Below are 22,272 nucleotides of genomic sequence, written 5' to 3' on the forward strand. Positions count from 1 at the left end.
ACCACCTGGGCATTGCCCTGCCTTTGCCCCAGCCAGTCCCTGGATTCCCCACCCCCACATGCTGCCTGCCCGAGGCGAGGGAGCTGAGTTTCGGGTGCTGTTGCTGAGCAGGCCCCGAGCACAGAGGGAACATTACATTCCCCCTTGATGCCTCCCCAGGCCTGTTCTCTCCCCCCAGGGTCACTTGGATCCTTCCTCACTCCTGCCCCAAGCTGTGGCAGGGCATTGCTGTGCACTGTTAAACACCTGCCGTACCCCACCCCAGAGGTGGTTGCATCTCAGCACCAGCTGCGAATCCTTGTATAAACAGCTTCTGTATTCCACCCCTGGGTGACTGAACCTCAGCGCTGGAGGAGGGGTCTCTGTCTAAACCACCCCTGGATCCCACCCCAGAAGTGGCTGAATTTCAGTCGTGGATTTCGTGATCCCTTGCGTGATTATTTTGCAGGTCTCTTTGTAACAGGCTTCAGGCTGAAAGGTGTGTCTATAAACGTGGGGCTGTAGGGACCGCTGGCTGTGGCAACAGAAGAAAGCAGCAACTTCCCTCTTTCAAGCATTGCATGTGCATTGCCCCAGGAGATGTGTGGATTGTCCCTGTTATTCATCAGGAGAAACTGAGGCATGGGGAGGGGAAGTGACTTGTTCATGGTCACACCAGGAGGCAGTATGAGAAGTGAGACTAGAAACCCAGGAGCCCTGGGCCTAACCACTAGACACCCCGCCCCCCCGCCAAGAATAGACCCAGGAGTTACACTCACAGCTGCCTCCTGCTTTAACCATAGAGCTGTAAGTTCAGGAAAGGGAACCCAGGCGTCCTGGCTCCCAGCCCCCCACCCCACAAATGCTAGATTCCCCCTCCCCTCCTGCCGCGGGGATAGAACCCAGGCGTCCTGGCTCCCAGCCCCCCTCCCCTCCTGCCGCGGGGATAGAACCCAGGCGTCCTGGCTCCCAGCCCCCCCCGCTCCAATCCCTCCCCCCGCGACAGAGACCGAACCCAGGCGTCCTGGCTTTCAGAGCCACCCCCATGGCGGAGCTGGCTCGTCCCTCACCTTGGAACCTGCCACCTGGCCGGTCCCTGCGACGGGGTGGGGGCAAGGGGCAGGCGGCGGGGGCGGGGCTAGCCCCAGAAGGGGGCATGTCCGGTGCCGGGATTGGCGGAGGCGGGGCGCTGGCCAGCCCCTCTGTCAGAGCCAGGAGCGGGGCGTGGGGCGGCTCCGGGCTGGGATGTGGCACCGCCGCGGAGCCGCCGCCTGGGAGCTGGGAGCGCGGCGGGAGCCCCTAGGCTCCGAGCAGCCGGCTCCCCACGCCCGGGGGCAGGAGCCTCCCAGGTGGGTGGATCGTGCGAGCCACGCGGGGCAGGGCGAGCCTGGGAGTGGGGGGAGCCGGATCCATGGGGGGCTGTGTCCTGGGGGGGGGTGAGTGGGGTGGAGGCGGATCCATGGGCGGCTGTGTCCTGGGGGGAGCCGGATCCATGGGGGCCTGAGTCCTAGGGGGGCGAGCCGGATCCATGGGGGGCTGTGTCCTGGGGGTGGGAGTGGGGTGGAGGCAACCATGGGGGGACTGTGTCCTGGGGGGAGCCGGATCCATGGGGATGAGAGGGGAGAGGCGGATCCATGGAGGGCTGTGTCCTGGGGGGGTGAGTGGGGGAGCCGGATCCATGGGGGCCTGTGTCCTGGAGGTCGAGTGAGGGGAGCCGGATCCATGGTGGGGGGGTCTGTGTCCTGGAGGGGGAATTGGGGCAACTGTGTGTTCAGGGTATAGAACCCCAGGAGTCCTGACTCCCACTCCCTGCTTTCCTCCCCCCACACTCTAACCACTAGATCCTGCTCCCTTCCAGGATCTCCAAGCTTGCCTGGAGTGGGGGAGCCAGAGCTGTGGGAAGAGGGGAAGCCATGAGGGGCCGGGCTGCGGGCTCCCCCGTGGCACACTGAAATTGGCACGGTGCATTTGGGGAGACTGGGAGGAGCCCCCCATGAAATCAGGCCTCCTGTCACTCATCTCTGAGCTGGCCCGCAGCCAGTGCTCCTAGCCTGGGCACGCAGAATGCACCAGGCCGACCCCACCGCTGAGGGGGGCATTACGCCAGGCTGGCTTTTGGCCCCAGACAGGGTTAGTGGCGGGCAGGGGGAGATTGGTTGCAAATTTTGCCACTTTGTTACTTGCCCAATTTGTGTATTGACCGGCCAAAATGAATGATAATAATTAACCCCGTGGAGGGGGCTGGGCCTAGCACAGCTAGGTGGAGGTGGCGGAAACTGGATTGTTTAGTTACATGTTCCTGTTCCCTGGTGTTGGTGTTTTGCAACCTTTAATTATTGAATGTGAGTGTCTCACCCGCCCTGCGAGCCGGACACCTTGGGTGTTTCTCTGGAGGTTGCCAAGTTCCCCGAAATCCCTCCCACGCTCCCCACCATGCTAACCTGTAACCCCCACTCCCCTCCCAGAGCTGGGGAGAGAACCCAGGAGTCCTGACTCCCTGCTCCCCAACCACTAGCCCCCCACTCCCTTCCCAGAACTGGGATAGAACCCAGGAGTCCTGACTCCCATCCCCGCAACACTCTAACCACTTAGGTGGACCCTGGCATTACCCTATTCCCCACCCCACCCCCATTCACTCCACGTGATCAGTCTGTGTGAACTCCCACCCCTTTTGCACCAGTGCAGTCCCGTGAACACAGCGAGCTGGCACCGATGCCTGGCTCAATGTGGCTGCTCCGTCCCGCGGGGACCTGGCCTGGCTCCGAGCCGCAATCGGCTTTGTTCTCTGGCCCTGATCCGTTTGCCTTGGCAGCGAAAGCAGGAGGTGGCATCTCGATTGAACTTGAGACTCAGTTCCGGTTACCTCAGCCAGACACTCAGTACCCGCTCTCAGGCCTGTCGGTGGGGCAGGGACCTTGCAAGGGCGTCTGTGCCAGTCCCTCCGCACTGAAGTAGGACCCGGTAAACCCAGCCTGTCCCTGCCTGCTGTTCGTCCCGCCCGTTCTGAAACCCCTTCAGCCATGGGGATCCCACAGTCAGCCTCAGCCCCCTGCCACAGCCCTCGGCTTCCAACACCACTGAGGGCTGCGAATGCAACTGTTCCTCCTGGACCAGGGCACGGGCCATCAGGCCTAGGGGTTGGAACCGCAGGTCAGCGGCAGAGTCGGGGTTGGAGCCGGCGCAATCGGAGCTGCAGGGAGTGTTACTGCTGAGCTTAGGAGCATGACCCAGGACCCCATGGTGCCAGGGGCTGCACGTTATTTATTAGGTGTATTATGGTAGCGCCTAGGTGCCCCAGGCATGGCCCAGGGCCCCGTTGTGCCAGGCGCTGCACATACACAGAACAAAGACACCGTCCCTGCCCCCAGCACCTTCCAGGCCTGCCAATGTTGATGCACATGCTTTGCTTTGCTGCCAGGCCTGCGGGTGGCAGCGTTGGCGGGATCAACGCCAAAGCATCAGAGAAGAGGTGGGGGTAGCCGGCGGGGGGGACAGAGAACAATGAGATGAGGCTGATTGGCATGGTGGGCAGCAGGCTCAGCTGTAAGCCATCGTACCTACCTGGTGCCCATCACCGTGGTAACTGGTCTAGAGGAGGAGGGCCGGCTCCAGCCCCTCTTAGAATCTCACCCTCCAGACCCCGTTTCTTCCCCATAGGGAGCCAGCATTCAGTCCCTGGGCACCATGGCACTGTCTGCCCTCCCCGCACACATGCCCGCTGCCAGCCCCCATCGCTCCCGACCCAAAGCCCCACGCTGGGCTCCCTCCCAGCTCTGCCGGCCCCCCTCACTCCCAACCCGCAGTCCCACAGCCTCACCCTGGGCTCCCCCTCAGCTCCGCCAGCCCCCCTCACTCCCAACCTGCAGCCCCTGCCAATGCCCAGAGGCTCCCCCCCCCCGCCAGTGCCCAGAGGTGGATTACAGTTTTGTGGGGCCCTGGGCCAGAGCAAGTGGGCCCCCCTGCCTGCAGTCCATTCCCCTGCCCACGGGTAGTGGGGTTGGGGCATGGGGACTCATTTTTTCTGGGGTCCCTGGGCACAGACCCCATTGGCTAATCTGCCACTGCCAGTGCCCCTCGGTCCCAATCTGCAAACCCTCCCCTCCTGCTCCTTCGGGCCGGGCCATGGTGTGGATCTGGAGTTAGATCCACCAGTGTCAGTTTGCAACTTCACAGCCTGTTCGGTTTGTGAGCATAGAGACCCCTGGGCTGGCTGGGAGAGGTCACCTGCCCCAAACCACCCCACCCCACCGGGTCACCTGCCCCGAACCCCACCCCCACCTCAGAACGGATTTCAGGGTTGCAGCAGGACACGTCTTGAGCAAATATTGAATGAAGTGCAGAGGTTAGTTTACAGGAGGCTCATTAAGCAAATCCTTAATTGCAGGCAGCAGGGCTCCTCTGGGCCAGGATCTCTACCAGCGCCAGCCAGATCCAGGGGCTAGGTTAAAGTTCCAGCCTCTGGCGTCATGGGCTGGGCCTCTAGGAGAATCTCAGCTTTTGCTCACAAACAGAAATGATCCTGCTCCCCTCCCCGAGGATAGAACCCAGGAGTCCTGGCTCCCAACCCCCCTGCTCTAACAACTAGATCCCACTCACGTCCCAGGGCTGGGGATAAAACCCAGGAGTCCTGGCTCCTGCCCCCTTATTATTTCATAATGCTCCCCCCCTTTTGGCAGGCCCTCAGCATCAGGCCTCTCTCCCTATGGGTTTGATCCCCGGCTCTGGGAGGGGAGTGGGGGCTAGTGGTTAGAGCAAGGGGGCTAGGAGCCAGGACTCCTGGGTTCTATCCCCACTCTGGGGACAGGGGACCTTGATCTCTGCTGCGGTGGCACCCGCGGGGGTTGGTTCCGGTCAGTCCCCGGGGCCGGGCAGTCAGGGCTGCTCGTTGGGACGTGGATCCCTTTCCAAACAGCCTCTTCCCCCAGCTCAGCGATCACCGGGCGCCCCCCCTGGCACGGCCCTGGGGGCCACCTCCCCATCCCCCACCACGGGGCCAGATCCCCTTCTCGGCTCCAGAGAGCGGGGCACATCCTGGGGGGCTGCTGGTGCCCCCCCCCCCCGCTGGCCTTGGTCTGCTGTGCCGGGCACTGCCCATTCCTTGACAGCAGGGCTGGGCAGCACCACACAGCACCAAGGGCCTGTGGTGGGAGCACAGGGCTGGGCATCGCTGCTGGGGGGACCAGAGAGAATTAAACTCTTGAGTACTCTCCCCTCTGTGACGCAGGCTTATCACTGCTCCACGGAGATCCGGGGCTACAGGTCGGGAGTGAGGGGCATCGGCAGGGTGTGTGTGTACCTCTGCCCGTTGCTAGATGGAACGAGAACAGCTCTGCTCTGTGTCATATGCCCTATAATGCTCTCAGCCAGTGGTGATTCTCCTCCCGCTCAGATGTGGGGGCTGGTGCTTCCTGACCAGGAGGCTCCAGATCCCATCTCTATGGGGCCCCACGCTCACACCCCACGCTCCCTTTACAGGTGCCATTGAGCGGCCATGGAGGAGTCCACACGGCTGGGTTACTGCATTGTGGTCAGCAGCTTCGTGGCCTTCCAGTTCTTCTTCTCGGCCGTCAGCCCCCAGCTCTCGCTGGCACTCAGCCGCCGCTACTGCGGCCTGACCACTGTCAAAAAGTGCGAGTGGAACTCCAGGTACCGCAGTCCTCGGGCCTGAGGAGAGCAGGACAGAACCCAGGAGTCCTGGCTCCCCGTGCTCTAACCACTAGACCCCACTCCCCTCCCAGAGCCAGGGATAGAACCCAGGCGTCCTGGCTCCCCGGTGCTCCAACCACTAGACCCCACTCCCCTTCCAGAGCCAGAGTTAGAATCCAGGCGTCCTGGCTCCCCATGCTCCAACCACTAGACCCCACTCCCCTCCCAGAGCCAGGGTTAGAACCCAGGCGTCCTGGCTCCCAGCCCCCCAGCATCTAACCACTAGGCCCATCCCCCAGCAGGAGCCGTCCAGACGTCCCAGTGGGCTTAGCCTGAGAACATCCTAGCACGTGAAGCGTCTGATGGGCTGAAAGGAGCCATTGTCCGAGCCCAGGGGCTCAGCGCTTGGAGCAACATGGGGGGGGGCAGAGGGACACGGGGAGGTGCCGGGGCTGAGCTGTGTGTGATCCCTGGGGGGCCATTGGGGAGGCTGAGCCATGTGTGATCCTGGGGGCATTATGAGGGGTGCAGAGCCGTGTGTGATTCCCCCGGGGGAGGCCATGGGGGGGGGCTGAGCCACATGTGATCCTGGCAGCGTTATGGGACGGCTGAGCCCTGTGTGATCCCCGGAGAAGCCAAGGGGGGGACTGAGCCGTGTGTGATCCCCGGGAAGGCCAAGGGGGGGACTGAGCCGTGTGTGATCCCCGGGGAGGCCAAGGGGGGGACTGAGCCGTATGTGATCCCCCCCAGGTGTGTCTCCACTCTGCACGCGCTCATCGTCGGCCCCTTCTGCCTCTACATCCTGCTTTTCGATGGAGCCATTAACGCCAACCCCATCTGGTGAGCTCCCCTGGTGCCCCTCACTCCCAACCTGCAGCCCCCTGCTCCTCGCCCCACCGCTCCCCCCGGTGCCCCTCACTCCCAACCTGCAGCCCCCTACTCTCCCAGCCCTGGCTTCCTCCCCCCCGACACACACAGTTCTGTAGCTGGCTGCAACCCATGCTCAGAGTTGGGGGGGGGCAGATTTGCCCTGGTCCCTTTCCCAAGCCCTGTCTCTCACAGCTGGTTGGAAGGTGCCAGCCCTGGGCCGGGGGAGAGGGTGAGGGGGGGTCCCGTGGGCCCGAGGTCACATGGTGGCAGAGGTGATAAAAGGCTGTTTTGTGCCTGGGAAGAATGGCCCCCTTGTTCCCCTGCTGCCAGGAGCCAGAGCCGCCCGTGCAGCTGGCATCGGCTGGGCAGAGGAGGCTGCACGGTGCGGCTGGGCACAGCCTCTTGCATTGGGGACCGGAGCCCAGGGGCTGGCATGGTGCCCGGACATGGGGTTTCATGCAAGGAGGATCTGGGGCCCAGGCACTGTGGGGAGCGAGCATCTGACGGGGGGGAGCTGGCCCTCTGACCACCCCCCTGCCTGTGTTCAAGCTCCACCTCTCCCCCCGATACTAACCCCCCCACCCCGTCCCATGCCAGCCCCTCATCCCCTGACTCCTTGTGCTTCCAGGGGGGACCCTTACCTGGTGAAACTCAACGTGGCCATCACCTGCGGCTACCTGCTCTACGGTAAACGCTGGGGGCACCGTCCTGCCCCTGCTGGCTGGCCTGGGGACTGCGACCCCCAGCTTTTTGGCCTCCCTGACCTGGGGAGACCCCAGAACTGGGATTTCAGGCACAAAATGATCTAAAACCCTAAAAAAAACAGGGAAACTTACAATTTTTGGTGACTTTTTCCTTCGGGAGTGAAAGGAGCCACCAGGCATTGGGGCCAGGGGCCTGGGGGGCTGCCCGGCAAGGCCAGGCTTTGGGGCTGGAGCAGGGAGCTGCAGTGGGGCAGCTGGGAAATCAGGGGGGCTTGACCCTGAAACCCCACCCAAGTGGGAGCTGTCCCAAGATGAGGATCCCAGGAACAGATGGAAGCTCCAGGAGAAATCCAGGTGCCCAGCCCAGGGTGAGGGTCTCCCAGGCAGTGAATGGTTTGTAGGGCCCCCAAAGGGCTGACTTCCGACAGCGCCAGCGCTGAGCTCGCTCCAGGAACCGGGCCCCTTCCGGGGATGCACACTGGCTACGGGCCCCGCTATGAGAGGGTCGGGGTGGGAGGTGCCAGGCGTGCGGGAGGGGGGATGTGGGGAAAGTGTTTGGGGTGGGGGGGGGCGGAGTGTTGTGCCTGGAGGGGCTGGTTGTGTGTGTGTGTGTTTGTGCGTTTCCCCATGGCTTAGCCTGACACAGCGCCCTCCCATGGGTGCCCCAGCACACTGACCTGTCCCCCCTTCGTCCCCCCGCATTAAAACCCCTCTGGGTGTGTTTCAATTCCAGATTTGCTGCTGCTCCTGCGCTACTGGAAGACGCTGGGCGACTCCCTGTTCGTTTGCCACCACTTGGTGGCGCTGTACGCCTACGGATACGTGCTGGTCAGTGCCCGGTCCTGGCCAGCTGCTCCCTCCCCTGTCCCAGCCCCCCAGATCTCTGCTCTCTGTACTTCCTCTGCACCCCCCCCCCACAGCTACTTCCTTTGCCCCCACTCCGAGGGCAGTGGCTGCGTCCATCCAGGCTCCAAATTCAGCTTCAACCCCCCCCCCTTTAATCCCAGCCAGAATCCACCCCCCCTCCTCCCCATTTCAAGTCAAAGCTCCGATTTCGGCCCCCATTCGCCAGCTGGCGTCCCCCCTCTCCAGGCCTGGAGGGGCGGGAACGCAGCCAGAACAGAGGAGCCCAAGGCACCTGCCTCTGGGAGCTGGGAGGCTGGGCTGGGCTTGGGGGTAAGGGACTGGGATTCATGAGAGCTGGGTTCGAAGGGGACTGGCCGCTGCTGGAGACGGGATACCGGGGTAGATGGGCCCGTTCCCTGTTCTGCAGCAGGGAGGGGATAATCTCAGAGGGTTTAACACCAGGAGGGACCCTTAGATCTAGTCTCACCTCCTGCACAGCACAAGCCAGAGAATTTCACCCACCTTCTGCATGAGACATGAGCTCAAGGCAGAGAGTGCGTCCCCTTGAGATGAGCCCTGCCGAGCCCTGGACTCCCCGCTTTGTGTGCGGCTCGGGTGGGCACCCTGGGGCAGATGGCGAGGGCTGTACCAGGGAAGATGGCCTAGTGGTTAGGGTCAAGTCCTGGGTTCAATTCCCTGCTTTGCCACAGACTGTCTGTGTGATCCTGAGCCAGTTGTATAGCTGTTCAGTGCCTCAGTTTCCCCCTTTGTATAATAGCCCTGCCAGGGGCATTGTGACAAATACACCAACGATGGTGAGGTGCCCAGATGCCACGGTGATGGCAGCTGATGTGCACTCACACTGTGGCTGCAGGGCTGTGCTGGGAGACAACAATTGGGTCTTCCCCCCACCACCCCCAGGCGGCTTCCCTTGGTGGCCAGCGACTCGCCAGGGGTCGCAGGGGGCCGTTTGCCTGCACAGCCCCAGCTGCTTGTTAGCATCAAAGCTCCCTGGGCCGGGAAGGAGGCGCTGGCAGCCGAGATCCGTGGAACATCCTGAGCCGAGCAGCCAGCGCTGGCTGGAAACCCCCCTTCTGGCAGCTCAGGCTGGCAGAGCTGGGTGTGGGGAGGCCCAGGGCTGGACTAGCAGGGGGCTGCGGGTCAGGACTGAGGGGCACCAGCAGGGCTGGCGGGGGGGGGGGGGCGGGACTCTGTTTATCTCTCCCCTACAGAAGGTGCAAAGGAACCTGGTGGGGGGTGGGCCCCTCTCATAGCTCCAGGTCTTCAGGGAAGTGACTCTGCCTTGGGGTCTGAGTCCAGCGACCTCCCCCCCTTTCTTCCTGCTGGGGCACAGCTCAGCGCCCCCCCACCTCTGGGGTGGTTCCTGAGCAGGCCTGGGGTGGAGGATCTGTCCCCCCGTGAACCCCCTGGAGCAGGGGATTAACGGCCTCTTTCTCCCCCAGAGCCGAGGGGTGCTGCCCTATTTCGCCAACTTCCGCCTCCTCTCCGAGCTCTCCACCCCATTCGTCAACCTGCGGTGAGTCGGGGGGGGGGGCTGGGCAGAGACTGGTGCTGGGGGGCTCTAAGGTGTCTGAGCGTCCCAATGGGACACGGATTCAAATTCTCCTGAGGTGCTGGGGAATGAGGATGGTGCCACTACCCCAGAGGATGCTGGGATGCAGATGGTGTGGGGAGGGGGGCGTAGGGCAGGTGGCAATCCTTGATCAGTGGGGCTGGGAGTTAACACCCCTTTGACTTGCATCAGGGCAGCTTCCATGCCCCTGTCCCCCCCCCCAGCTATGGGCTCAGGCTCTCTGCAGACTCAGGCAGGGTCAATTACCCCGGGCTTAATGAGAGCGCTGATGTGATCATGTGACGCCAGGAGCTGGAGGGGGCGGGACCTGAGGCTGTTTAAAGTGACCGCGCGCCTTTCTCGTGGCCCAGGTGGTTCTTTGACACTGTGGGGCAGCCCCGCTCCTCCTGGTTCGTCCTGGCCAACGGCCTGGCCATGACCATGGTCTTCTTCCTGGTGCGCATCGCCGTCATCCCCAGCTACTACGCCCGCGTGCTGTCCTGGTACGGCACGCCCGAGTACGCCCGCCTGGGGCTGGCCGTGCAGGTGGCCTGGATGGTGCCCAGCCTGGCCCTGGAGGTCCTCAACCTGGTCTGGATGTACAAGATCATCCGGGGCTTCTACCGGGCCTTCTGCCGGCCCCAGGAGCGCAAGGCGGCCTGCAGCCATGGGGACTAAGCGGGAGCTGGACTTCCCCAGGGGGCACAGCGAGGGGGCCCACAAGCTCCTGGCAGAGATGGAAGATCCACTCTAGTTCCCATCAGAGCCCACAGCAACAGAAATACCCTGGCCTGGCATGTGCCCCCAGGCACCTGGACTGGCCCCCCACTGAGCAACAGGGGCATCTGGACTGGCACATGCCCTACAGGCTGCTAGGAAACTCATGGAGATCACAGACTGGCATATGTCCCAGGCACCCAGGAAATCCAAGGGGCACCGGGACTGGCACTGAGCACTTGGGACATCTGGACCTGTGCATGCCTGTCTTTGTGGGGGCCTCTGTGTCCATGCACAAGGGGCGCGGAGGCTCCAGCTGGGTGGGGGGTCCCAGGAGGCAGGGGCAGAGCGTGGAGCCACGGTAGGGCCACGCTGCAGCCTAGTGAACGGCTTCCCCAGGCCCCCGCACTCTCTCCAACGCCTACAAAAAGGGGCAGAAGGCCCACACTACTGGGCTGGAGAGTTGGGGGCGGGGCGGGGCCCACGTGTGCTGAACCCCAGGGGGCCAACGGTTATTTGTAGCTTTTGAGGACATACACACGCACCCCACGCCCCAGGATCCTGCAGTCTGACCCAGGTTCCTCCCTGCCAGATGCCTCCTGGCCTATAGCACCCCCCCTTCCATAAAGCCCTGGCCCCCTCCCAAAGGGGATGGGGCAGGGTCCTGGAGCTGAGCCTGCTCTGGCAGGGGGAGCTGGCTGCGGAGTTGGGAGCCACACGGGTCCCAGCGGGGGTGTCTCTGCCACAGGTCAGCCCCCAGCTAAACTTGTTCAAAACCCCCCGGGCTGGGGCCCCCGAGAACCAGGCTGTAGTCCCTGCTCTTCTGCAGATGCCCAAGGTGAGTCGTGGTGCCTCTGTGCCTCAGTTTCCCTGTCTGTTAAAGGGGGACAACACCCCTTCAGTTGTGCCTTCTCTCTTCAGACTGGGAGCTCTGTGGGGCAAGCCTGTCCTCCACTCTGTATCTGTGCAGCGCCCGGCACGGCCGGGGGACCCCAATCTTGGCCAGGGCCTCTAGGCCTTTGCACGCTCCCAGTGACACTCTGAAGTAGCCTCCCTCACCAGGTCTCGCTGCGGGCGGCTCCGAGATCGGGTTTTTTGGACGGTTTCCAGTGAAGAATCTCAAATTCCTTCTTGATTCCTTGTTTCATAAGTGACATGTTTGCCCTAGTGAGGAATTAACCCTCCCCCCATACTAATTTATTAACGCCAAACCCTCCCCCGCCCGGGCCGGGGGATAAGCGCCCAGCTCTCCCCCGAACCTGGCTGGGCTCCGACCTCTCCGGCCACGTTTGCCTCCAGCGTCTGTCTGTCTGTCTGTCAGGGGAGGGGTGGGACCCTCAGTGAGGGTGTCAGGGGACAGGCCACTGGGCTGGGATTCAGGACACCTGCAGTCCATCCCCAGCTTTGCCACTGGCCGGCTGGGTGACTCTGCACAAGTCACTGCTCATTCTGTGCCTCCATTTCCCCTCTCGCCCTTTGTTTAGATTGTGAGCTCGTTGGGGCAGGGACTGTACTTCGTTCTGGGTCTGGGCAGCCCCCAGCAGAACAGGAGCACCCCCACATCTCAGCTGGGGTCTGGGCAGCCCCTGGCACAATGGGAGCACCCCCACATCTCAGCTGAGGTCTGGGCAGCCCCTGGCACAATGGGAGCACCCCCACATCTCAGCTGGGGTCTGGGCAGCCCCTGGCACAATGGGAGCACCCTGATATCTCAACTGGGGTCTGGGCAGCCCCTGGCACAATGGGAGCACCCTGATATCTCAACTGGGGTCTGGGCAGCCCCTGGCACAATAGGGGGCCCCAATATGTCATCTGGGGTCTGGTAGCCCCTGGCACAATGGGGGCCCCAATCCTGGTTATGGTCTCTAAGGACAGTAGGACCGATCAGTAATACACCAATTTGCACCAGCTGAGGATCTCGCTCTCCGACCCCTCCAGGCCTGGCTGTCAATTGCCTCTTAGTAACAGCGGGTACTCTTGGCTGCCGGGTTCAAGGCTGGCCTGGAGCATTTACTCTGTCACACGTCCCCTTGGTCTGGTCCCCACCCTCGCTCTCCGCCCCAAAGCCCAGCGCACCAGAGCCCAGCCCTGAACTCAAACCTGCCTCCCTGGGCCCGATGCCGGGGGATTCTCCGGCCTGTTCTCTGGGGAGCAATCAGAATCCACTGCCCACCGTGCTGCCCGGTGCCAGCTCAAACCTGGCATTTCATACCCTCCGCCCCAAACACCTGCATCCCTGTTGGCCTGCGCCCACCCAGAGCAGCACCCAGGCTCCTGCTGCCACCCCCTGGGGGGTGCCGCCGGCAGGAGAAAGGGGGAGGGTACAGATAGAGGGACGTGACATGAATTGCAGGGACTCAGGTTTGCCATCATGCGGCAAGATCATTCTCACGCCTTGCGGCACCATTCTCACGAGGGGTGGATCCCCCCGTCTGAGGCCCGTCTCTCATCCCGCCCCCTGGACTGTGATCGCCAAGCAGCGCGGGGACCTTGGCGGCTGGTGTATGAAAATAACAATAAACAGGATTTAGTTTATTATGCTGGGCCGTCCTGCAGCCCTTTCTCATGGGTTCCCTGCAGGGAGAGGTGGCCGTGTGATTTCGGGGGTGCCCTGTGTGGGGGAGGGTTGTGCAATGGGTGGGTGCAATGGGGGGCAGGCAACCCCTTGCTGAAAGAGTATTTCAATATGACAGGTGGAGCCCACCTCGGTGTGTGTGGGGGGAATGGAGGCATTTGGGAAGGGGTGAAGCTGTATGGACTGCACGGGGGGCACATTGTGGGGGAATGTGTGTGTTGGGGGCCAAGGGTGGGGGGTGCGTCCAGCTGTGCACATGTTGGGCTGGTGGGTGGATGTGTTGCGGCTGGGAAAATAACCCAGGAATCCTGATTGCCAGCACCCCCACTGCTCTAACTACTAGACCCCACTCCCCTCCCAGAGCTGGGGATGGAACCAAGGAGTCCTGCCTCCCAGCCCCCCCACTCTAACCACTAGACCCCACTGCCCTCGCAGAGCTGGGGATAGAACCCAGGAGTCCTGCCTCCCAGCCTCCTGCTCTAACCCCCCCTTTTGCTGCTCTGTGAGCCGTAGTCAGACGAACGGGGTGGGGGAGGCAGCTCCCCAGACAGGAGCCGGGGAAGATGTTGCTAACATTGGCAGGTGATGGAGGCCCCTCATGCCCCCCCCACCCCCGATGAAATAAGTGTTAGGTCTGGCCGAGCTGGGCAGCGCTGCAGAGCGGGGCAGGGGCGGGGGGCATGGGAAGTGTGGGGTGAGCTACGTGGGCCAAGGAGCTGTCAGGGCCTCGAGAACCAACGCCGGCAGGGGCCGGTGGGACTCCCTGCCACGTGATCCGTGAGGCCAGGAGTCTAGACCGGTGCCCAGTGAGAGCCCCCGGGGCTGGAGGAGGGCAAACACGAGCAAACCCAGAATAGGGGGCTGCGGGGGGGTTCTTGCCTTGGAGGCTGGTTAGCCCATCCCTGCAGGGAGTCTCAAGCCTGCCTCTGATGTAGCTGGTGCCAGCCCTGCTCTCCGCCAGTGATCCTACCCAGATGTCCTAGCGCATGAGGCCCTGCAGCCGGCGGCACCCCCTCCCTGGGGCCCCCCAGCACCCCCTCCCTGGGGCCCCCAGGTGCCTCTCCCCAGGGACCCCCAGTGCCCTTTGGCACCCTCCACCCCTGCTGCCAATGGGAGATTGTTGAGCAGTGGGTGCCCAAAGGAGCCCGGACCCCTGCCCCCAGGGCCTGGGTCAGCCCCAAAGTTTCCCTTCTAGTCCCAGGGGATTTCACTCCCCCCTTGTCCCCTGCTCCTGGTACAGCTGCCCGGCCCCCTGGCAGGATCCCCCATTCCAGGGGGCATCCTCTTGGATGAGCCGTGGGCGCAGTGACGTGTGGCCAGGCCGCCAGGCAGCTATAAATGGCAATGCTCATTCTGAGCTGGGGAGCGAGAGGGGCCCGAGGGGCGGGGAGGGGGGCGTTGGCACCCGGCCTGACTCAGCTACCGCACGGCCCAGCCTCACGTCATCAGGAGAAATTAGCCACCCGCCAGGTCCCTCCAGCTTTGGAGCCTCCTGGGCCATGAGCTCAGGGCTGAGTCAGCCTGCACCAGCCTGGGCCCTTAACCCCCTGGCTGCTGTGGCCTGGACACACGCGTGTCCACGCGTGTGCACAAGCACGGCCTGGCAGCACTGGGTTGGCAGGAGCCAGCCTGCTGGGGGGGCACAGGATCAGCCCCCTTGGGTGTCCCCTCTCCCCACACCTCTAGCTGGCCTGCCCCATCTCACAGCCCAGCACGCCAGCAGGGGGCTGTGCAGAAGTACACCCAGCCCCAGGGAACTGGGACCCCCAAACCGTCACTGGTCCCCGAACCAGGGGGTTAGTCCTGCTGGAACAGAGTCAGGCCCCTGGGTTCCCTGGGCCCCTGACCTGACTGGCTGAGCTCCCACGGGCATGGTGCCAGGGCTGCTGCTTCGCACCTTCTCCTGGAGCAGCTGGTTCCTGGCCCATGTGTCACGGCACTTCCCACGCTCCTACCGGGCACCCTGGCTGGGGCTTCTAGCCAGATGGCCCTGGCAGTGTGGCGGCATCTCCCCCTCGCCAGTGCCTTCCTACCTCCCCTTCAGTCTCCCTCAGGGCCTGGCGCGACGCATGTCCCTGCTGTGCCCACCTGCCACTTGCCTCCGACGCTTTGCTCGGAAACGCTTCGGGCAAGGATTGTTATTAGCCATTGGGGGCGGCACCTGGCACAAGGGGCCCTGAGCCCAGACCGGGGCCCGCTTGGCGCTGCCGCAATAGAAACATTGTCCTAAACTCATTCCCAGGGCATGGGGAAGGGGAGTCGCCCAAGGACTCCGAGAACAATGTGCCACAGTCCCTCGTTCTCAGCACTTCCACCAGTAGAGCTCAAAGCAGCGTGGCATCCTTATCCCCATTTCCCAGTTGGGGAAACCGAGGCACTGAGTGGGGAGGTGACTTACGCAGGTCCCCCACCCAGCCAGCAGCGGAGCCGGGGATCAAACCAGCTTTTGCTCCAGGGCTCTATCCGCTAGGCCGCACTGCCGGGCTCATCACCCGCTCAGTCTAACTGATCGCTTTGGGCTAGTTCACGAGCTAGCACCCCCTGCAGGCTCAGCCAGAGCTCCCACAGTGCCTCTCACCCCTGGGCAGGGCCAGCTTATGTGTCCCCAGGCACAGCACGCCTCAGCTGAGCCCCCCGCACCCCCTCCTCCAGACCCCGCCTCAGGGTCTTTCCCTGACCCTGTTCGCTCGCTGGGGCTTCCGGCTGCGTTCTCACCCTGTCCCAGGCCGGCCCCGGATCCCCATTTCACCCACCCCCTTCAGCAGGAGGCAGCTGACTGCGGCCCAGCCAGGGATCCCTGCCCAGGGCCCGGTCTCAGTGGGGTCAGAGCGGGGATGTAACGACCCCTTTGGCCTTAAGCACCAGGAGATCACAGAGCCAGGACGCCTGGGTTCCGCCCCCAGCTGTGCTCATGACTCCCGCATGGGCACCCGGGAGAGGGACCTCAGGGCCTGTCCGTTGCACTCAGGGGTCGCTTCAGGCCAACACGAGCGACCGCTCGGCACGTTTGCTGATCCATGGCTGTACACCCTGGGGGGCGGGTACGTGGCCAATACATGTTGAGGGGAGGACGTGGCCCTGGGAGGGAGGACATGGCCCATACGCACCATATTGGGGGGGACATGACCTGTACATGCTGGGGGGTGGGCACATGGTCCATATGTGCTGGGGGCAGGGAAGGCCGGGGCTCATACGCTTGGTGTGGGGAGGGGACATGGCCCATAAGTGCTGTGTTTGGTAGGGGGATGTGGCCAGTAGGTGCTGAGTTGGGGGGCACATGTGGCCCATGGGTGCTGTGTCTGGGGGGCATGTGCCCCATATGTGTTTGTTTGGAGGGGATATGTGGCCTAGAGGTGCTGTGTTTGGAGGGGACACGTAACCCATGGGTGGTGGGTTGGTGGGGACGTGGCCCGTGGGTGCTGTTGGGAAGGGGACATGACCCATGGGTGCTGGGTTTGGGGGGACGTGGGCCACAGGTGCTGTTGGGGGGGTGACATGGCCCACGGGTGCTGTTGGGGGGGACATGGCCTGTGGGTGCTGGGTTTGGGGAGATGTGGCCCATGGGTGCTGTTGGGGTGGACATGGCCCATGGGTGCTGGGTTGGGGGGGACATGGCCCGTGGGTGCTGGGGATGTGGCCCGCGGGTGCTGTTGGGAAGGGGACATGACCCATGGGTGCTGGGTTTGGGGGGACGTGGGCCACAGGTGCTGTTGGGGGGGTGACATGGCCCACAGGTGCTGTTGGGAGGGGAACTGGCCTGTGGGTGCTGGGTTTGGGGGGACATGGCCCGTGGGTGCTGGGGACGTGGCCCATGGGTGCTGTTGGGAAGGGGACATGACCCATGGGTGCTGGGTTTGGAGGGACGTGGGCCACAGGTGCTGTTGGGGGGGGTGACATGGCCCACGGGTGCTGTTGGGGGGGACATGGCCTGTGGGTGCTGGGTTTGGGGGGACGTGGCCATGGGTGCTGTTGGGGGGGACATGGCCCATGGGTGCTGGGTCGGGGGGGACGTGGCCTGCACACCGTTTGGGGCCAGCCAGGGCTGAGCAGCCAGGATCGGGGCCGGAGGTGCCCGCCATCGTTAATACACTCACGGGTCTGGCTCCTGGGGGATCAAACCCCCCTCCCTCTCCCCCCAACGCCCACTGTATTGGCTGGGGAGCCCCAACCTCCCGCCCTGCCCCCCCCCGGCCTTCCCGGGTCCCACCGAACCATATAAAGGCTGAAAGTGTCTCCAACTTGGCTGCTGCCGGTGGTGTTTATAAAATACTGTTTTCAGTTTGGCAAAGGCTCAACTGCCCCCCCTCCCAGCCTGCACTGCCCCCCCCGGCCTGCGCTGCCCCCCCCCCGGACTGCACTGCCTGCCGCGCACTGCTGCACGCCTTTGATTGTTCCCAGATTTATGGGGAGCGAGGGAACAGGGTGAAGGCAGAAAAGCAGCCAGGAGGGATGCGGGACTTATAAGGCAAGTGGTGAGCAGAGGCCGGGCAGGCTCCGGCTGGGAGGGCTGCTTAGTTCTAGCAGCATCAGGGCGGTTTAAAGACACAGGAGCGGGGTGCCAGTAGCCCCCAGATCTCGGCAGTATGGCCCCTGGCAGGGGGCACCTGGCCAGGACTCCTGAGGTCTTAGGAGAGTGGGAGCTTAGTGGTGAGAGCAGGGGATTGGGAGACAGGTCTGGGGTCTGTTCCCAGCTGTGCGAGGGCAGTGGGGTCCAGGGGTTAGAGCAGCATGGACTGGACTCTATTCGTGGCTCTGGGAAGACAGCGAGGTCTAGTGGTTAGAACAGAGGAGGTTGAGAGTCAGGACTCCTGGGTTCTTTCTTCAGCTCTGGGAGGGGAGTGGGGTCTAGTGGCTAGAGCAGGGGGGGCTGGGAGCCAGGACTCCTGGGTTCTGTCCCCAGCTCTGGGAGGGGAGTGGGGCCTAGTGCTTAGTGGCAGTGGGCGGGATTGGAAGCCAGAGGTGCCCATATGCTCACCAGGACCCTGCACGCCTGGCTAGCGGGACGAGCCGTGCCCTGCCTCGGAGAGCCCCAGGCCGAGGCTGCGTTGCCAGGGGTGTGGGCACCAGGCTCTGGCCGGACCACCGCTGGGCAGAAGAGGAAAGAGACCCCAAATTTCTCCCCTTTGCTTTGGCGTCAGCCAGACAGGCCTCGCCCCTTGCAAAGGGAAACCTCAGGGAATGAAAACTCAGTGCCCTGCGGTGCCCCCATCCTTGGCATGAAGTGAGTTTGCTGAGCCTCCGGCTTGGGTCAGACTCACAAACCCCCTTGAAAAGAGGAAGGGGTCCCTGCAAGGCTAAGATACACTGGCTTGAGGTTGGGGGGCTTTCCCAGCTGTTGCCCCCACTCTGGGGGTCCTGCAGAAGATTGGATCCACCACCTCAGTAGCTATTGCTCCCTTAGCCAGAGCCCTGGTCACAGGCCCCCATCCCAGCTGCTCAGAGGGCAGCCATGGCCTTAGGATGTGCCATCTCCTCTCCCTCCTGGCCAGTTCGGGATTGTTCCCTGGCCGCGTGCCCTGGTGCCTCGGTCCCGGGGAGCCCCCGTCCCGTGAGTCACGGGCACCGGCTGCTCGCCTCTCCCAGCTGACTCAGCGGAATCTGATCCAGTGACTGGAGGATGAGGTAGTTGGGCACCTGCCCAGGGTTGGGAAATCCGAGGGGGGGGTTATTCTCACTGCCCCCCATTGCCACTGATCCCTCTCCCTGCCATCCGTGTGCCACCCACTATCCCAGGGGAGCAGCCACCCCTTTCAGCCAGATCTCCCCGCTCCCCGCAGCGAGGCGGGAGTGGGGCAGTGACAGGGAGCTCCCACTCTGGATAAGACAGGGATGGCTGATAACCTGCATGGTCAATCCGTCTAGTGGGATCCCATCTTCCGCATGACCCCGGCGTGGGGGCACCCGCCCATGCCAGCAGATCTCAGCCCTGCCCTAGAGGAGGCATGCTCCCTGGCTGTTTCGCTCTCCTCTGTCCCTGTCCCACCTCCACAGGTGATCCCTTTCCTCTGGGCAGAGCTTTCTTCCCCTCCTGTGGCCCCCAGGGCTCCCACGTGGCCGGGCCAAGAGGAGTTTTCCATCTTTCCTTTGACTCCCCGCCGGATGCAAAGCCAGAATGCGGGGAAAGAGGGGGCCAGCTCACCCCTGGGCTGCAGGGAAACCGGAGGGCAGAGAGGCTGGGAAATACCACAGAATGCAGTACCCCGCTCTGGGCACAGAGGGTTTGTCAGACACCCCCAAGCAGGAGGGTCCCAGAGGCCTGGCGTCAGCCCAGTGCTCTCACCCCACAGCCCAAGCCCGTCAGCTGACCTGGGCCCACGCACTGGGCCGTGTGCCTTTTATCGGCGCTTGCTGGGGTCCAATGGGTGTGAGCAAGCAAAGCCTGGAGGCTCAGGACTGTACTGTGGATCCGCATCCTCCCAGCAACCCCCTTCCCAGCCCCCGAGCTAAACCCGCCCCATCAGCCCCCACACCAGCGTCTCAGGCTCAACCAAAGCGGAAAGCTACGTCCCTCCTGCTAAGGCAGGACTGGTTAGCGCTGGAACCAGCAAGCTGAGCACCGCACAGGGAAGTCTCAATAACATGTGGCAACTTCGGGACCATTCTAGCAAAGGGGAAACTGAGGCACGGGGCTGGGAAGGAATTTGCCTACGGTTACACAGTGAGACAATGGCAGAGCTGGGATTACACCCAGGAGTCTTGATGCCCAGGCCCCTCCCTGCTCTAACCATTAGACCATGCTCTCCTCCCAGAGGCAGGGGTAGAATCCAGGAGTCCTGGCTCCCAGCCCCCTGCTCTAACCACCAGATCCCATTGCCCTCCCGGAGTTGGGGACAGAACCCAGGAGTCCTGATTCCCAGCTCCCCCTTCTGCTCTATCCATTAGACCCCACTGGTTGGCTCTCTGTATGCAATGCTACCTAAACAACCTTTTCAGTTCTCCCAAAGAAAGACTGAGGCCAAAATGGCCAGACCTGGGGGCTCTTCAGTGCAGATATAGGCTCCTCAGTAGACATTTTTATCTAGGTGCCCAAATGCAGATTTAGGACCCTCACCTCCAGGCCTCCAGCTTGGAAAATGGTGACCTAATGCAGCAAGAAAGGGCATAGTTAAGGTGATTTGTCTGTCAGGGTTGCTTCGGTGACTTTAGGGTTTGAGGAGCACTTTGCTTTCCATGGTTACATTCTTCAGAGACATCTCGTTTGGGGCTGCGCTTAGCAGCTCTTTCCCCTCCTGCCCAGAGGTGGCCCGGCCAGAGCCTGGTGCCCACACCCCTGGCAACGCAGCCTCGGCCTGGGGCTCTCCGAGGCAGGGCACGGCTCATCCCGCTAGCCAGGCGTGCAGGGTCCTGGTGAGCATAGGGGCACCTTTGGCTTCCAATCCCACCCACCGCCACTAAGCACTAGCCTCCACTCCTCTCCCAGAGTTGAGGGTAGAACACAGGCGTCCTGGCTCCCAGTCGCCCCCCCCTCTAACCACTAGCCCCCACTCCCCTCCCAGAGCTGGGGACAGAACCCAGGAGTCCTGACTCTCAACCTCCTCTGCACTAACTACTAGACCTCTGAAAAATGGATGGTCCTTGCCCATGGTCCCTAGTCTCTGTTTGCCAGAAGCTGGGAATGGTGACAGGGATGGATCACTTGATGATTCCCTGTTCTGTTCATTCCCTCTGGGGCACCTGGCACTGGCCACTGTTGGAAGACAGGGGCTAGATGGACCTTTGGTCTGACCCAGTGTGGCCGTTCTTCTGTTTGCATCTAAAGGGGAATGTGCATGGAACTGCCACAGGCTGGGAGCAGTAATGATCCCTGGCTCTTTTCATCCATAGACCTCAAAGCAGGATGGTGTCATCACCCTCAGGTTACAGATGGGGAAACTGAGGCACAGGAAGTGCCTTGCCCAAGGTTACCCAGCAGCACGACGAGGAATAGAACCCAGGTCCTCTGAGCCCCCAGCTGGTGCTCTATCCACTAGGCCACGCTTCCTCCCCATGAGTAAACTGAGGCTGGAAGGGAAGATGGTTTCTACCCTTCAGAGGAACGAGGGTCTAGAACAGCCTCCAAGCAGGAGTGGGGGGCAAAGACCCTAACTAGATTTCAGATGGAGCCTGACCAGTTTATGACGGGGATCCTGCTGGGGTTGCCTGGGACAGCAGCGGGCTGGATTCGCTGAGTTGTGAGTCCCCATCCGGTGCTATGTCCTTAGGCTCTTTGCAAAGTGCTTTGGGATCCGTGGCTGGATGGCGCCAGAGAAGCGCTGGGGATTTCCTAGGATTTATTTGACGTTTCTTTCTCTCCCTTTACCAGCCCCACCCTCACGCTTTTAAACACGCTCAGTGTAAAAATCACTAACAACCTCCTCCCCCTGCCCACCTGTGGGAGAGATTTCCCCTTCGGCTACAGGCCGGGGGTAGAGACATTGAAGATGGTAACTGCCAAACCGGATCAGATCAATGTCCCATCTAGACTGGTCTCCTGTCTCCAAAAGGTAGCACTTAGACATGCCAACCCAGATCAAGGCTCCATTGTGCCAGCGAGTGAGACAGTCGCTGCTCTAACCACCAGACCCCACTCCCTTCACAGAGCTGGGGACAGAACCCAGGAGTCATGACTCCCAGCCCCGCTGCTCTAGTGAGTTGCCTGCGATCAAACAGATCAGTGGCAGATCTGGGAACAGAACTCGGGCGTCCTGACTGCCAGCTCCCTCAGCCAACCCACTCACTAGACCCCACTCCTCTCTCTGAGCTGCAAACAGAACCCAGGAGTCCTGACTCATAGACTCCAAAACCAGAAGGGACCCTGGTGACCACCTAGTCTGACCTCCTGGCTAACAGGCCAGAGACCTGCTCCACAGCAGATTGTGTAGAAACACGTGTTTAAAAATAGTCAGTGATGGAAGGAGAATCCAGCACGGCCCCTGGTAAGTTGTTCCAATGGTTACTTATCCTTCCTGTTAAAAACGAACGCCTTGTTTCCAGGCTGAATTTGTCTAGCTTCAACTCCCAGCCATTGGATTGTGTGTTCGACCTTCCTCTGCTAGGCTGAGAAGCCCTTAGCGGATATTAATTCCCCAAATTGGTTCTTATAGTTGGATCAAGTCACCCCTTCGCCTTCTCTGTGTTAGGCTAAATAGATCGAGTTCCTCGAGTCTCTTGCTATCAGGCAGGTTTTCTAATCATTCTCGCAGATCTTCTCTGCCCCCTCTCCAATTTATCACCATCCTTCTCAGACAGCGGGCACCAGAACCGAACACAGGATCCCAGCAGTGGACGCACCAGTGCCCGACACAGAGGGGAAGTCACCTCTCCGTCCCTCCTCCAGATTCCTATGTTTGTGCATCCCAGGATCACATCAGCTCATTTGGCCT

The 22,272-nt window shown here is 62.3% G+C and overlaps 1 protein-coding gene and 1 long non-coding RNA gene across 2 annotated transcripts in view; one reads left to right on the forward strand and one right to left on the reverse strand.

Annotated features, from left to right (window-relative positions):
* Positions 1-22,272, reverse strand: part of LOC122458387 — a 493,263-nt gene that overhangs the window by 201,795 nt on the left and 269,196 nt on the right. The gene's annotated exons all lie outside the window — the stretch shown is intronic.
* On the forward strand, positions 1,198-12,873 carry LOC119845792 (TLC domain-containing protein 4-like). Its single transcript, XM_038378550.2, has 7 exons — positions 1,198-1,328; positions 5,455-5,625; positions 6,376-6,465; positions 7,124-7,182; positions 7,933-8,027; positions 9,509-9,582; positions 9,990-12,873. The coding sequence occupies exons 2-7, from the start codon at positions 5,471-5,473 to the stop codon at positions 10,294-10,296; spliced, it is 780 nt and encodes a 259-aa protein (XP_038234478.1). The 5' UTR covers positions 1,198-1,328; positions 5,455-5,470; the 3' UTR covers positions 10,297-12,873.

This window comes from Dermochelys coriacea, chromosome 20, assembly GCF_009764565.3.
Source record: "Dermochelys coriacea isolate rDerCor1 chromosome 20, rDerCor1.pri.v4, whole genome shotgun sequence".
Taxonomy (NCBI): domain Eukaryota; kingdom Metazoa; phylum Chordata; order Testudines; family Dermochelyidae; genus Dermochelys; species Dermochelys coriacea.